Source organism: Pteropus vampyrus, unplaced genomic scaffold, assembly GCF_000151845.1.
Source record: "Pteropus vampyrus isolate Shadow unplaced genomic scaffold, Pvam_2.0 Scaffold8, whole genome shotgun sequence".
Classification (NCBI taxonomy): Eukaryota; Metazoa; Chordata; class Mammalia; order Chiroptera; family Pteropodidae; genus Pteropus; species Pteropus vampyrus.
Window position 1 is genome coordinate 10,928,278 of NW_011888789.1, and position 16,764 is coordinate 10,945,041.

General features: G+C 34.1%; 1 protein-coding gene across 1 annotated transcript in view; it reads left to right on the forward strand.

Moving 5' to 3' along the window:
- KCNU1 (potassium calcium-activated channel subfamily U member 1) overlaps window positions 1-16,764 on the forward strand; it is a 124,194-nt gene that overhangs the window by 34,308 nt on the left and 73,122 nt on the right. The window contains exons 9-15 of the mRNA XM_011373317.1: window positions 951-1,026; window positions 5,389-5,559; window positions 6,470-6,561; window positions 8,120-8,230; window positions 12,472-12,577; window positions 13,517-13,599; window positions 14,716-14,785. Coding sequence (XP_011371619.1) covers window positions 951-1,026; window positions 5,389-5,559; window positions 6,470-6,561; window positions 8,120-8,230; window positions 12,472-12,577; window positions 13,517-13,599; window positions 14,716-14,785 — 709 coding nt within the window. The remainder of the gene's footprint in view (window positions 1-950; window positions 1,027-5,388; window positions 5,560-6,469; window positions 6,562-8,119; window positions 8,231-12,471; window positions 12,578-13,516; window positions 13,600-14,715; window positions 14,786-16,764) is intronic.

Below are 16,764 nucleotides of genomic sequence, written 5' to 3' on the forward strand. Positions count from 1 at the left end.
ACCACCCAAATGAAAAATCAAAGCAATTCAGAAGCTTTGGTTCTATACATTTGCTATTATGAATTGTATCTTCCCTGGCTAGGAATGTAAGAAAATTCCTCCGAACAGGGGAGCTGTCCAGTGTCAGCAGTGAACTATTGCTTACAGAAATAGAGAAACTTCAATGTCTCAAGAAACAAGCAAACAAAAATCCAAACCACCTTTGAGCAGCAATACTTCTAAAGTTTTAAGCAGTTTGGTCTTATGTTACCTACTCAAAATCTCTATGCCTCTAACTTTCTCACTAGAAGTATCAAATATTGCAAGCCAGACAGATTTCATTGCTAAATGTTTATGCATGATGGAGAAGTTGAGATGGGAACATGCTATTCTTGTATGACAGGTGGCCCTGCTTGAAAACCACAGAGATTTCAGCTAAACTCTAGGGCTTTATTTAGGAGACAGGAACTTGTCTGATTCTCTTCACACAAAGATCCTGGTATGAATTTAGCAATACGAGATCACATTTTTGTGATCTACTCAAAATTTCATTTTGGAAGCCTATTCTGGATTTTCAGGATACTGTATTTGTACTATTACTTAGATAATGTAACAATCTATTACATTTATTTTATGATGATACACTTATATTTTGAAAAGCAATATACTATCAGGCTAGTGGATATCATAGAAAAATATAAGCTTTTGAACAAATGTGTGTAAGTGGGTGTGTTTTAGAGCTGCTCATACTCTAATGTGTATACGAATTAAGCAGAGAAGTTTGTAATACTGTGACTCTGTAGATAAGGGGTGCAGCCTGGGATTCTGCATATCTAATACACTCCCAGGTAAGCATATCAGTGCTTCAGGTCTGTGAACCACACTTTGAGTAGCAAGATTTTCAAGGTGAGATATTTGAGTTGTTCTGGAACCTGTCAGAACCCAACAGTTCTTTGTCTTTCTTCCTCCAGCAATTCAGTGAAGTTTTCCAAACTGTTATCAGTAGTTCTCAGTACTTGGTTCACAGCTGCAGGATTCATTCACCTGGTAAGCATCTCATCAAACATGATAATTTTGTGGGCCAGCATGAATGCCTTTACGAAATGGAGGTAATCCTCATGAACTCTTGTCTTCATCACTGTAACTAATGTGAGATTTATTGTTTTACTTCCCTTTTCTGGATTTTTCTCCAGCCTCATATTTCTGACAAATAGGTATCTCCCACACTCTTTTAGCTTTCAAAACCTGCTCGTAGAAAGGGATCTAATAAGCAATAAGAAAAATTTATCACTATATCTTCATAAGAGTTTCAACATTTTAAAAAAAGAACATAGAGTCCAATAAATGAAGCCAAGGAGAGAATTTCACACATAAAAACTGAAGAATTGTGTGGTAGGTGTTCTTGAGTTGCAAAAGGAAGCTTTGAGGCTTTCTTGGTTCTCCTAATGCAGAAATTGAAATGGGATGTCAAAAGACTACATAGTCCTTTGAGAAAAGAAAAACAAAACAGACAAATTAAAATGATAACTAGAAAAAAGAAAAATTGTCAAGCACCAAACGCAAACTGTGATACAAATCTCAAGGAATCCGAAAACAGCCAAATCTTTTCTCGGGCACTCAAGCAAGAGAGATTTTTCTTAAAAAAAAAACAAAACAAAAAAAACTTTCACAGCAGTAGAGTCAAGGCCTGGGATCTAGAGGATTGGACCTTGGGGCATGAGTGTAACAGGGGAAAAGCAATTATCAGTGTCCCTGTAGAGACCTGTGGGCTATCACAGAACAGTAGGAAAGAGAATGCTAAAGGAGAAACCATGGTAACAGGACTTTTTTTAACCTTCAATAACAGCTCCAATTAGGAGCTCCCATACTAAATGTGGCCTACAGGCGTATACATATATATTTTTTATTTCTATGTAATTTTTATTTCTTTTTAATTAAATTGAATACATCATATGTATATTGCCTTGTGTGTTCACCCCCCAAAGTCAAATCTTCCATTACCACGTATTTCATCCCCTTTACCCTTATCTACAACCTCCCCTCATCTCCTTTCCTCTGGTAATGACTAAACTGTTATCTATGTCTATGACTTTCTGTCTTGTTCATTTCACTTAGCATGATAATCTCAAAATCCAGGATGCAAATGGCAGAATTTCATCTTTTCTTATGGTTAAATAATATTCCATTGTATTTTATTTGATCTAGTTAATAAAATAGAAAATACATTTTATTTTATTTTCTATTTTTTGACTGCTTGCTAACTTTTATGGAGAACTCATATAAAACCCCTGATTTCTAGATTCTTTGGGAAGATACAAGGTTCTAGCAAAACACTCTCCCAAGGCCACCAATAGTCCTAGTTGAAGACTAGCTGCTCCCTGTAAATAGAATGTGCTCCTGGGTTGGACACAGTCTCTGTCAGTCTTGTTTGAATCATTAAATATTTTTGCTTGACCCTTCTAAGCATGTGAACATGTGTCTTTGTTGATTGGATAACCAGTCACCCAGGCAAGGAGACTTGTGACTTAAAGGAATCCACTGTGAGTCATCTGGAATGTTAAAAACATAGAAGAGCTATATTCTAGAGCAAAGAAAATAGCAAATTTGTTGAGATGACATTTGAAATAACAAATCAAAATAAAAGTGATTATCCCAAATCACTATGTTTCCATATTCACAGTGTCCTTTAGCTAAAAGTTGATACCATTTAAAGGTGAGTATTAATCAGAAAGTAGTAAATATAGTGCTATCCTTAAATTCTGCCAGAAATAACAAGAGGGTATAATGGAGAGCAGAGAGACATCAGTATAACAACAGTTACCTACTATAACAGTTATAAGAAAAACAATTACAAGATCATTTGCCCAGTGAAACAAAGGAAAAAATTAAGAAAAAGCCCTTCCTATTTGAGAAAAAAATAAATAAAAGGCTTTAAAAACTGGCAATGATAATTCAAACAAAATACATAAGATTTTAAGTAAAAAGTTCTTAAAGAGTTAAAAATGAGCTGAAAGATACCAGAGAAAAAGAAGAAGAAATAAGTACTGTAGAGCCGAAAACCACAGGGGAAACCAAAATGTAATAAATGTGACAAAAATGTGTTCAGGAACATGGTAGGCAAGACTGAGTAAAAAATACTGACATGGAAAAGAACAAAGGTACTCAAATGACTGTTGAGAAGAAACATGGAAGATGGGCAAAGTCAATTCAGCATATTATAAAATTAGTGTCCTGAAGAAAAGGACGCAACAAATGGCATCGGAAAAAATATTTAAAATAAAGTTTTGAATCTATAGATTAAATGGTATACTGTAATCCAAGAGGAAAAAAAAAACAAGATTATTTATTCCAATCATATTTGGAGCAGTTTACTGACCTTTGAGGATAAGGAGAACAAAGTGAAGTAGTCTATAAAAGGGGGAAAAATCAAACTAGCCTTAGATTTTGTGAACACATCAACCAGTACAGGAAGATGATAGAATGGTGTCTACAAGCTTTGTGTGAAAGAAAGTGTAACCTACCCTATCACTTTAAGCATGCAAGAGAAACTAGCACCCATGAGCCCCCTTTAAAAAATGCATCTCATTGATAAAATCCAACCACAAAAGAGATGAATCAAAACTAAGAACTGAAGAATGAGGAAACCATGATAAAAAGTAGTAGTAGTGCTTACCAAATGAATTTAAAATAGAACTAAGACATAACTAAGGAAATTATGGTTATAAACTGGAACGCACATGTGCAAAGTAAAAATAAGATAATACAAATGATGAGGTAAGAGGAGCTGGGAGAATATCTTTATATCCTCCTCCATAACATATCTAATATAAAATTAAAACATAAAGTTTAAAAACATAAAAATTCAGTTTTGAAATAGGGAGTTAAAAATAGATAATAATTCACTATTTTAACATTAGTCCATAACCCTTTATTTTAACCTTAACTTACTTCCCATCTGGGACTGAGTAGTTGATACTAACGTGGTTAATAGGAGAGCAAATTAGACAGCAGACCCTCAGAAGGCTGCCATCTCTTCAGTGCTGAAAGAATACCCTCAAAGAGAGTGCATTAAACACTAAAGGGTTATTTAAATTATTGTGAAAGAAATTTGCAAGTTGAAATAAATTTTGTTTTAGTTTGTACAACATGTTATACAAGGATATGATTGAAACCCTGTGCTGAGATGTTAAAACACACTGAAGTTTTAACATAAATGAAACTCCCAAGCAACTCTTGTATTCCTGCAGGGAGAGGGGGAATATATGTATTTAAATCTGTGTGATTTAAACTTGGCTTTCTTATAGTACAATAGTCTCAGAAAATAGCGAAGACTCTAGAAGTCAGCAGAAGCAGATTAGTACACTTTACAATATAATCCACTACCAGCCATGGAAGTTAACTGTATACACACAATCTTTTCTTTTTTTGGAGTGAGGTATTAATACAAGTCCACACTTGTAACCAGTTCATCAAACTTAAGAAAACTTCAGCACTGGGCACATTGCTTTTAAAAAGTGATTACATACCTGAGCAAACTATTATTTCTAATTTCCATTCTGGTTCTTAACAACAAAACAAAAAACCTACTTGCCCCCACCATCTCTAGCATTTATCATTTTTATGTTAAATAGAAATGGAAAATGTCTAGGAAATAAGTAAGCTATTTGGGGAAAATGTCCAAAATTGGAAAAATAAAGGAAAATTCATATATCCTATATAATTCTTATACGTTTTTATAATGATATATGATATATATCATATACTTGTAATAAATATATATATACTAAAAAGTATAGTGCCATTGACTAAGTTACTCTTTTTATTCCATGTAAAAAAGATAATCTGATGAATTTAGTTTCCTTAAAATGTGGTGGCTTAAGGAGAAAATCAGAGGAAATATTTTTCAGAGTTTTTCCTCAATCACTGAAAAGATTTTTGTGGAGAGTGGGGGAAATAACTTGGTAAACTTGTTTGTTTGCTTTTCCTCAGACACTAGCATTCATGTGAAATGCTCATTTGAATGCTTCTTTCTTAAATGAGAATCCTATTCTGGTGAAAAATGAGAATAAATAATAATTGCTCAGTCTCATGATGGCTCTAGTATGTGGCGATGTGCCACATGAAAAGAAAGAGATATGAGCAGCCACCCTACCCCCACCCCATGGAGCATTTCAAACGTGGGCTCAAGCTACATGTCCTCTCAGATTTCAGCAATAATCACTGTGGAAGAAAATAAGACTTCTCAATCACTACCCATAATTTTCAAACCTTTCACAGTAGCCTAGGAATCATTTACTATTTCTCTTGAATTGAATTAAGTGAAACTAATCCAATATTTTGCCTGTTCTTTGTAAATTTTCCCTTGGAGTCCATTCAGAAACCTTTCCTGAGTCTTCTCTCTTTGGATAGGTGGAAAATTCTGGTGATCCCTGGCTCAAAGGCAGAAATTCACAGAATATATCATATTTTGAGTCTATTTACCTGGTCATGGCAACAACATCAACTGTTGGCTTTGGAGATGTGGTGCCCAAGACATCCCTAGGACGGACTTTCATCATGTTCTTCACCCTGGGGAGTTTGGTGATGAATATATTTATCTTTTGAATAGATATACACAAACCAAAAACATTTGGTTAATGGTGAGAAATAAAGTAATATAGGTTTGAGAGTGAATGTTACATTATTCAGAGCAGATGTCAAATGAAAATAAAGATATACATGGATCTTGTTTTCCCAGACTGCATCCTCTGGAGCATGTGATGTAATTCCTTAGTCGCCAGGGATGAAGATGGTTGACAAAGGAGAGCAGACTTTTCTTATTAGCTTCTACATTGATTTGAGCAATCCTATCTTCTTTCATCTTTTGCCCATCAGATTAGAATCTTTCTTTTAAAAAGGAAAGGCATTTGAGATTTGATCTGAAGAAAGTTCTGTTCTTGCCAGCCCAAGTGAATAAGCTCTCTCGAAACCAGCATTTTACTTTGGATAAGTGAACATCTGTGTGTGATTCAGGACAAAGGCAGCCTCGTTTTCTTTTAGTTCCTAATTTCAATTCCTTAAAAACCATACCAGAGTTCTTCACTACACCTTTCTGATATTCCTCTGTCCACATTGTTAAGTCTCTCATTTAATTATATCTCTGTCCCATATGCTTTATTTTTCCAAGTCCCCAAATAGTATCAAGTCAGAGTCAGAAAAGCAGTTTGTAGTAATGAGGGAACAAAACAGGCAGGAAGGTTCCCCTACTGCTTGTCCTTTCTTTCATCATTTTCATCATTTTGAATGCTAAAAAGTATTTTATTAAATTTTAACCAAATGCAAAGGCTGAAGTAGGGAAGAAAAATGGTCTTCCCTTAAAAATATAGTTCACAGTCATTCCTCTCCTAGATGAGAGAAAATTTTATGTACCTTCTTTCTCTGTCATAATCTCAGATTTTTGGAGTATCCTTGAAAATAGTGAGTCCTAAGGTTTTATTTGCTGATATTTTAGGTACTATTTGCAAACTATATCCCTGAGATGGTGGAACTTTTTGTTAACAAGAAGAAACACACCAGTTCCTATGAAGTACTCAAAGGAAAGAAGTAAGTACTTTTCAAGTATAATTTCTACAGTTTGAGATATTCTACTAATAATATATCTCTTTCTAAACCCCGATTGACAAGAACCTTCATTCACTAAAGAGGGTTGTGCTAGAATAAATACCATAAAAAGATAATATTTGCTACTTGATAAAAACTACTATCGATGCTCATAAGAACATTCAATCACCTAAAATGACAGATAATGTCATTCACTGTCAAATATTGATTGTGGCAATATTTCTACATTCCTTATCACTAACTATTCTCTTATATCCATTATAAAGTGTCTAATTCATTTTGATCATGTGGTTAACCCATGGCTAATTTCACATAATGTATCAAATTAAAGCCATGGTTTGAATTTTAAATAATTAATTCAGTTATCTTAGCCAAAACTCCTCTAAACTATGTGGATTCATTCATGGACAGAGGTTTACTAGAGTGAGGAGTAATTTCAACCTCTTTGCCAGTACTTCATAGATTACAATTCCTTTGTCCGTGCTACAGCCATTTGTTCCCAGAAGGGAAATGGAGTTGTTTTTACTATTCCTCTGTCAATATGTGTTTCTTCAGTTTCCATTATGCTTTTTTACACCTAAGAAGAAAAGAATGAATCAGAGATCTTAAATTCGAATGGATTCTTTGTTATTTATTCTCCGTCTGCTGTAGAGGAAAGAGGCACAATGAAGATAAACTCTCTTAGACTTATCTTTTAATGTAATTCAATGAAAACCAAAATTAATCTAGGAGTATGAAGAGTAATAATAATAATAATGAAATTAATGAAAACAATAAAATAAACTAGATAAGCCAAAGTTTGATCTGATTCATTTCAGGAAAAGGATTATGTGACACATGATAAATCAGCCCATAAGGTCTGGAAAATTTAAGGTAAACTTAGGCTAAAATTATGCTTTCCATTTCCTTAAATGATTAATGGAGGGAAAAAATAGCTTCTTTGTATATTCAGCCTAAAGAAATTGACAGCTATTTTTTAACATAAAAGTTACATGCTTCAATTTTTGCTTCTAGGTGTCTCTCCATTGTACGTACTTTGTTGTGACTAGTAGATAATTTTAGATGGGGAAGACAAACTGAAATAACCTAGAATCTGGTGCTACCTCAGCCATGGCCTTTGACTATGGGAAAATCAGTGAAACAATCTGAGCCTCAGTTTTTCCTCAGTGAAAAAAGACTATTATCAGCCAACCAGAAATCAAGTGGAAAGCCAAATCAAATTACACATCTTAACGCCCATTATAAGTTATAAATAACTATGAAAAACCTAGCAATTATGATAGTTATTGCTGTATTCCTAAGAAGCTATGTGTAATTCAAATGTGTGAAGTCATACCTTATGTGAGATGAACTAGAGACTACAGAAATCTGATGCTTCTTTTGTATAATAGAAATCCAGTCCTGGGTGTTTCTATTTTTAAAATCTGGGTGATTCAAATTTATTTGAAACTAAGTTTAAGCTAATTGCCCATTGCTGAATCTAGACAGAAAGATACTTCTGTCCCTCAGATGATCCACTTTATATGTTCTTGTCACCTAGGTTCATTGTGGTCTGTGGAAACATCACAGTTGACAGTGTGACTGCCTTCCTAAGGAATTTTCTTCGCCATAAGTCAGGGGAAATCAATACCGAGATTGTTTTTCTGGGAGAGTAAGTGTATCTGTGTGGCTCATGGGCTCTAAATTAATACTTAAATTATGTGGGAATATTTTTTAATGGAAGAAAATTACCCTTCTAATATTCATAGAAAATTTAGGAAATAATCATAAGCAAAAAGAAAAGAAGCAGCAATCTTATGACCAGAATTAACCTCTAAAATATTTTGGAATATATCTTGCCAGATGTTTTTCTGTATATGTATTAATATTATTTAAGTGATCCCCTATCATTTAGGATATTCTATACATATTACTATTATATAATTTTGAGCACAAGTCTGGTACACTTCATAATTATTATTCTAACTCTTGGCAATGTGAAGTTCAAATAGGTGCACAAAAGATTGTCTTGATAATGTTTTTGTTCTATGCAGTTTACATTTTCACAAGCAAAGTCTGAGTTAAGTATTATATGAAAAACCAGAAAATGCATTTTTAATACAAAAAAGATTTTGAAGTAGGCAAAGTGGTTTCTAATTGTTTTTATTTTATTTTAAAACTTTGGTTCCTAGTGAGATTGAGCAATTTTTGTGTGTTTTGATGGTTTGCTCTCCTTTTTGAAATTCCTCTTTCTTTTATCCTCTTTTCTATGGGGTTTGTTATTTGTTTACTGACTTTTAAGCACCCAATATATTTTGATATTAACTGTTTGTGTCATATGTTGTAAATGTTTTTTTCTCTTTGCCTTTGAATTTTTGTGTGCTTTTATTTTAATATAGAAGCATTTGATTTACATGCACTTCAGTGCATATACTTTTTGGCTTTTTGCTTTTACATTCTTAAGCCTCTCTTTTCTAGAATTAAGTAAACATTTCTTTATCATTTCTATGTTTTCATATAATTTTTTTTTAATATTTAAGCTCTCTGGAATTGATTTGATTTAATGTGAAGAGAACTAACTTCTTTTTTTTTAAATAGTTAATTAGTTATTTAGATATTACTCACTAAATAAGTCAACCAGATATGAAATGACATTTTGATTTGATATAGGAATGTATATAGATTACCTTAAACTTTACATATTTTATAGTTAAAACTCTGTACTTTTTATATTATGACATCTTCAACCCACCATAACTTTGGGCTGTCATATATGATATAACTAATAAATATTTTGAATTCCTCTAAGGTACTAGTGATGGATAACCAACAGCTCTGTTTCAGTATCATTGTCATGCTTGTCTTTTTAGTAATTTGTTTATTGGAATCTTTACGTTAAAAATAGTAAAAAAAAAAAAAAAGTGCTAAAACTGGTGATAAGAAGCTAATATAATGCAACTGAGACAAAAGGAAATCATTAGATATATGGAAAGTGATGCGTTTTATGTACTGCTGTGTTTTCATAAGTATTTGTCGAGATAATGACTGAAATTGTTATATGGTACAAAATGTTTGAGATATCTATCTAGAATTTTGCCAATTGCATCTATACTCCGAAGACCTCAAAATTCATATCCTCCAGCAGACATTACTTGTCGCTCTATCTTCACACAATTAATGCTTACTGGATATTATGCCCCCCTCAAGTATTAGAAAGGCCTCTTAGACTCAATATTTTCAAAAAACAAATAGATCATTTATGTTCCCCTTTCCATCTCACAGGTAAATTTAAAAAATAGGAGAAATAAAACAGCAACAGTAAAAAGAAATAGTAAAGAGGACCTCATCAATACATTTCCTTAAAACAGAAAACTAAGCATTGTCTTTGATACTCCCGTCTCCCTCAGACCCTGTGTACGCTTTCATCAGTGTCATCAGTTTGTCCTCTAATAAATTCTGTTTCTGTTTCTACTATTTCATCTTCAATATCGCAACCCTGTTCAAAGTTCATGTCTTGTCTCTCCTGAATTTCTGTAAAGGCCACTTTATTGATTGATTCTTTTGGCTCAGAAGTTCTTCTCTTACCCTTATATGACTAGTCTGTTTTCATCCTTCAGCACTCAAAGAGACCTTCTCAATTCAATCTATCTAAATTAGTTTCTCTGAATCCTTCTATCTCTTTGCTCCATTATATTTCCTCTAAAGCAATTATCACCATCCGTAATTGTGGTAGATTTGCTTTTAATATAGCTATTAACATTTCTTTCCCTTACTGTACATTCATGCTACTTTTCTCAATAAAAGATGGAGTCTCCTTTTCCTCCCTTTGAATCTGGACTGGTCTGTGACTTGATTTAATCATTAGAATACAGACTAGTATTCTAATGATTAAATAGAATCATTAAATAGAATCAATAAAGTTTCAAGCTGGTTGAAAGCCTGGCCTTTCAGAGGACTAGCAATTTCAACTTTCACTCCAAGAGAGTCCGAAGCCATCACATAAAAAGTCAGTCTCTCTTGCTGAGAAGGCTCAACCAGCTCTCAGCTACTCCAGTCAAATAGCTGAGAGACAATGATCATGTGTGTCATCATTCTGATCATTCCAGCTCTCTGATGAATGTACCCACATGAATGACCACACTCAACACTATACAGTACAGAAGAATTACCTTGCTGACACCAGCCAAGCATAAAATCATGAGAAATAATTTGTTGTTTTAGGTCAATAAGTTCCAGAAAGGTTAGTTTTGTAGAAAGAGATAACTGTTATAAAAATTGGTACTGGAAGTGGGATGCTATTATAACAAAAGCCAAAATGTGGTCTTTCCCTTGGAACTCGTGGCAGGTAGAGACTGGAAGGGTTGCATGGAGACTCTTAGCAGAGGCTAGGAAAACAATGAGAAAGTTGCTACTGGAAGAAGAGCAGAATTTTGGTAACAATGTCATCAAAAGTAACATAGAAGATAGAAAATGTATGTAGGGAAAATTATGAAGCTGGCTAAGAAGTTTCCAAAAGAATATTGCGTGTCATTTGCTCTCATCTAATCATGTATGATAAGGTAAGAAACTTGAGCTGAAGAAGAAAGTCTTTAGTTTTCAAGCAGAATGTAAAGGAAATATAGAAGTCTTAGAACAGTCTCTCCAGCTGGCCAAAAAAATAAGAAAAAAAAATGTCAAAGAAGAAAATGACCTCAAAAGGGAAAAAAATCAAATCTGGGATTCTACCTATAAAATACGACCTCAAAGTCAAAGGTCGAGATTCAGTCAAGGATGCAGCTGTAAGACCCTCTTTGTTAAGACCTCAGAGAGATTTAAGGTTGTGACTTATAGATGCTTCTCTCGGTCAAGCAAAGGGTTTCTAAGAAACTGAAGACATTCTTCCCAGAATTCTGACATTCTCAAAGTAGAGAGGGAACTGCAGAGGAATCATGGACATGACTTTGGGAGGCATGACATGAAATAATATATTTCATATAATAATATTTCTAGAAATTTGTTAGTGCTTTAAAGAAATTTTATTGGTAAAAGTACTGCCAGCTTTGAGTAAAAGGGAAAGAGAGAGTTAAAAATGAAAAAATAATAATAATAAATGCTTCTGGTCCTCTAAACTAGCACAGGCAGGAACCAAGCTGAGAAAGCTACCCAAGGACAAACATGGGCTATTTTTTAGGGAAAAGGAAGGATGATTCAGAGGGTCAGAGGGCAGAGACAAGAATCAAGAACAGTGGAGGAGTTCATAAGGACAGAACTGGGCTCTCATCATAAAACTCATTCTGTCCTCGGAGAAGGGGGCACTAATAATATGTGCTCAGATAGAATTCAGAATTTCTGTGGACCAGTGATTTCTATGTGCCCTCCATTACCATCCCCACCTTTTCCGATTGGGAATGTCTATTGCAATTTTCCTAACCCTGCCTTATCATGATATGCTGAGTGTTGAGATGAGGATAATAAAACTTGTCTATTTAGTTCATGGGTCTTCAGATGAAGAGGAGCTATACGTGAAGAGCCCCATCCGCATCTAGACCCGACTTAAGATGACAAGATCTAGAACTTTGAGCTGATTGCTATAAAGAGATGAGAACTTTGGGTGAGAACATGAGAGTATTTTGTATAAGAGAGGGATGTGAATTCTTGTGGCCAGAAGACAGTGGTAGATTGTTTTAAAAAGATGGCTGTCAGCAATTTCTTCCACTGTTTACAAATATTCTATTCCTTTACCAAATTAGACCCAAGCTTCAAGCCCATCCCTGGAATTAGGCTAGTGGTGTCAACATCACCTAATCGTGTGGATAAATGGAGTATACATGTTTTCCAAGAGGAGATTAAGGGTTCTATTAAGTGCTTATATAACAATTTCTTAAGCAAAGTCAATCATCTTTTGCTGTCTTCGGTACAACATTCTCTGTCCAGGTCTCCTCCTTCTTTGGAATTGGAAACCATATTTAAATGCTACATGGCCTACACAACTTTTGTTTTTGGATCTGCACTGAAGTGGGAGGATCTGAGGCGAGTTGCGGTAAGAACTAGTTTTTTTTTTACTCTCCTTATAGTTACTCTAAGCTACAGCAATTAAGATGATAGGTTGTATTGCTCTTTCAAAAGCATTACTCCAGACCCTTAAATTAAAGAAAATATGACTTCCTCAATTTTAAAAACTGGTCATAAAGGAAGTGTAGTAATTGATTCCCAAATCCTCCTTGATAAATATCAAGCAGACTTCACTGTTTACCTATACTTGTATTTAAATTATTTATTTCACTAAATTATGTATTTACCTAGAACAGTTTTATTTTCACAGTCTAAGAGAGCTGGAAAAATTATGGATAGAAAAAGTGTGTTCAATCTTAACATCCAAATAGAATTCTTACCAGAGGGCAGGTTTACCAACTCCTAAACATACTGATATGCCTTCTGATAGGAGAAACATGAAGGAAAATAGTGGAGATCCCATTAAGGTTAGAACTAAAAGTAATGATTAAAGGCCAACCCTCTAGACAGCTTTCATTTAAGATCAAAGCCAGTTCTCTCTCATTTTGAAGGTTTCCTAGAATCATGTAAACCAAAGGCTTCAATTTTTTAAAGCAGAGATCTGTAGAGTTAGCATATAGGTAGTTGTTTAAAAAGATGTTATCACTCATCACTAGGCATAAATTAATGGTTAGGATGATAGGAAAAAATATAACTATGCACTTTACCCATTTTAAAGCAATCTAGCATCTATGCTGGAGACCCTGTGCCCTAGTCCATCTAATGTAGCCTTCACAGCCCTTGCAGCATTTGTAGGACTATGATCCTGATGTAAATCATCCTCATCACAACTTCTTTCCAAGTATGTTCTCTTTTGTATTGGAAATTTTATGACAAAACCATAAGAAAACCAAAAAGAGGAACATGTAATGAACATGTATTTCCCATGTAATGAACAAGATGGTTGCTGTTTAATCTTGAAGAATAGGTGGACTCTGCAGAAGCATGCCTGATTATAGCCAACCCTTTGTGCAGTGATTCACATGCTGAAGACACTTCAAATATTATGAGGTAAGAAGCTGGCACTGTGTTTTTTGTGTTCCAATGATGAATTTATTTCTGCTTCTTTTAAAATAAAGCCCAGTGCATAGGACTAAACAGGAGAAGATGTCATCTATCACAGCACTAGGTTCATCATATTCCAGGTTTCTGCCTATTTTTCTGCCCCCTAGAGAATGTGCAGATGTATGAAAAAAAAGTAATTTAGTATCCTGAGTATCTGTGTGCTCCTCTACATACTTTCCTGAAGTTTCATATGGATAATAGCTATCTAAATTTAAAAAGCAAGCATTTAGATAACTGATAGCTGTTCAGATAGCACCATTATAACTAACATCCTCTCTCCCTCAAAAATAAAGATGCCATTGGTTATTTGTAAACCTTATTAGTAGACTTTATTTACTGTGTTTTTTCCCCCAGTAGTTCTGGTGAAAGATTATGCAAGATTCAATATGATGTGATTGTGACTTTTGGCAAGTATTTTCAAGATGGCTAGAATTAGTATTATTATCTTTAATTGTGAACTATCTATGAGCAGGAACCTGACTTGCAGTAACAGATTCAAACTGTGATGGCAATGGCATTGTGCCTAACCCAGATGATTTTCTGACCCTTGGAGCAAAATAAATATACATAGCTAAAGGTGACTCTACAAGTTGTAAAAAACAGCTAAGAATTTGTACCATGCATAATACAGTAAATATGAGATAGACTATAGTTTCTTAATTTGTAAAATGAGAAAATTGAATAAGACAGTCTATGAGCTACTTCAAGCTACAGACAATAATTCAATCTCTAGTTTTTCCTGTAACTCATGTGTTCGAGTTTGAAGGCTAAAATATATGAAACTGTTTATTTCTTCCTCATGAATTGACCCCAAATGACCAGTCTCCTAATACCAAGAGCTGACTTTTCCATTGATTTATTTTACTAAGTCACTAAAACAATAGCACTCTCCAATAGGTATGCTATTAAACAGAACATTTTTAGGTAACAGCATAATGATGAACTTTATAATAAGCCATTTTAGTATACTTACCCACACATCAATTTAACTCTGAATTGAATTATATTGCAAAGCCATTGTATGTGGCACATCACTGATGAGCATATTTGTTGTCTATGTAGGGTGCTCTCTATCAAGAACTATAACCCTAACACCAGAGTCATCATACAGATACTTCAATCCCATAACAAGGTATTGTAACTTTCTCGCTTCATCTTTTAGTCTGTGGAGCTAGCTGAACTTAGTTCATCTAAATAGATGAATTTATTACTTTCTAATGATTTTACTTTCTAATGATATTGCTTTTGGAAAGATTTTGCCAGTTGCAGGCAAAATTTGGAGTCTCATTAGGATTGTTAATCACTTAAGAATGTAAATTCGGAAAGAGATATAGTTGTATATTTTAAAAGCTTCTGCCTGAGGCTCTAACTTCCAATCAGCTTGAATCTAGGTACTGACTGAGATTCTTTGCTTTGGGACAGTGACAGGTCTTGGCACACTCTCAACTACTAGGAGCCACTAAAAAGAAAGTAGGCTGATTAGGCAATCATAAAGGTTTGAGAGACAACCAAGAGCTAGGTCAGGGTTGATCAGTAAGGTTCATCTTCTACACAAAGTCATTCCTTAAGACTAGGAGCAGTCAATGTTTTCTCTAACACAAAAACCAACACAGAGCATCAAGGAAAATGAACAAATAGAAATATGTTTTCTAAATAAACAAACAACTACAACAACAAACTAAGATAAAGCCTCAAGAAAAGACCTTAATGAAAGAGAGATAAGTGATTTACCTGACAGAGTTCAAAATAACTGTCGTTAACAATGCTCACTGAACTTGGGAGAAGAATGGATAAAGAAAGTGAATATTTCAACAAAGAAATAAAATAGAAATATAAGAACTTACCAAATAGAAGTCACAGAATGGAAGAATACAATAACTGAACTGAAAAATAAAATAGAGGGGTTCAACTCAAACTAGAGGAAGCAGAAAGGGTCAACAAACTATAATATAGGCAGGGTAGTGGAACTCACCTAACTAGAGCTGCAAAAAGAAAAAAGAATGAAAAAGAGTGAAGATAGCTTAAGAGACATAGGAGACAATATCAAGTGGACCAAGAGTTGCATTATAAGAGTCCCAGAGGAGAAGAGAGAAAGAAGTGGGCAGAAAACTTATTTGAAATAATGGCCGAAACTTCTTTAACCTGGGGAAAGAAATAGACATCCAGATCCAGGAAGCCGGAAATTCCAAATAAGAGGGACCCAAAGAGACCCACACCAAGACACATTATAACTAAAGTGTCTAAAGTTAAAGACAACCAAAAGTTATTTATTTGAGACTTTTCTTGTTTCTCAAGGTAGGTGTTTGTTGCTATGAACTTCCCTCTTAGAACTGCTTTTGTTGCTCCCAGAAGTTTTAATACGTGGTCTTTCCATTTTTATTTGTCTCAAGGTGATTTTCTCTTTTGATTTCTCCTTTGACTCAGTTGTTCAGTAACATGTTGTTTAAGCTCCATGCATTTATGAATATTCTAATTTTACTTTTGTATTAGTTTTTAGTTTTATACCATTATTGTCAAAAAAGATGCTTGATAAGATTTTCAATCTCCTTAAATTTGTTAGGACTTTTTTTTGGCCTAACGTATTATCTACCCTGGAGAATGTTCTATGTGCACTTGAGAAGAATGTGTATTCTGTTGCTTTTGGATGGAATATTCTGTATATGTCTGTTAAGTTCATCTGGTTCAACTTGGTTTTTTGTTGATTTCTTTACATATGACTTATCCATTGATGAAAATGGAGCATTAAAGTTATTATTATTGGTTTATTAGATGATGAAAGTGGGGTATTACAATATTATTATTTTATTGCTGTCTCCTTCTCCTTTTAGGTCTATTAATACATGCTTTATGTATTTGGATGCTTCTGTGTTGGCTGCATAAATATTTGTAAATGTTTTATCCTCTTGTTGGATTGACTCTTTTCTCATTATGTAATGACCTTTTCTGTCTCTTATTATAGTCATTACCTTCAAGTCTGTTTTGTCTGAAAAGTATAGCTACTCCAGCTTTCTTCTGGTTTTCATTTGCATGGAATATTTTTTTCCATCCTTTCACTGTCAGTGTATGTGTGTCCTTATATCTGAAAGGAGTCTCTTGTAAGCAGCATATAGA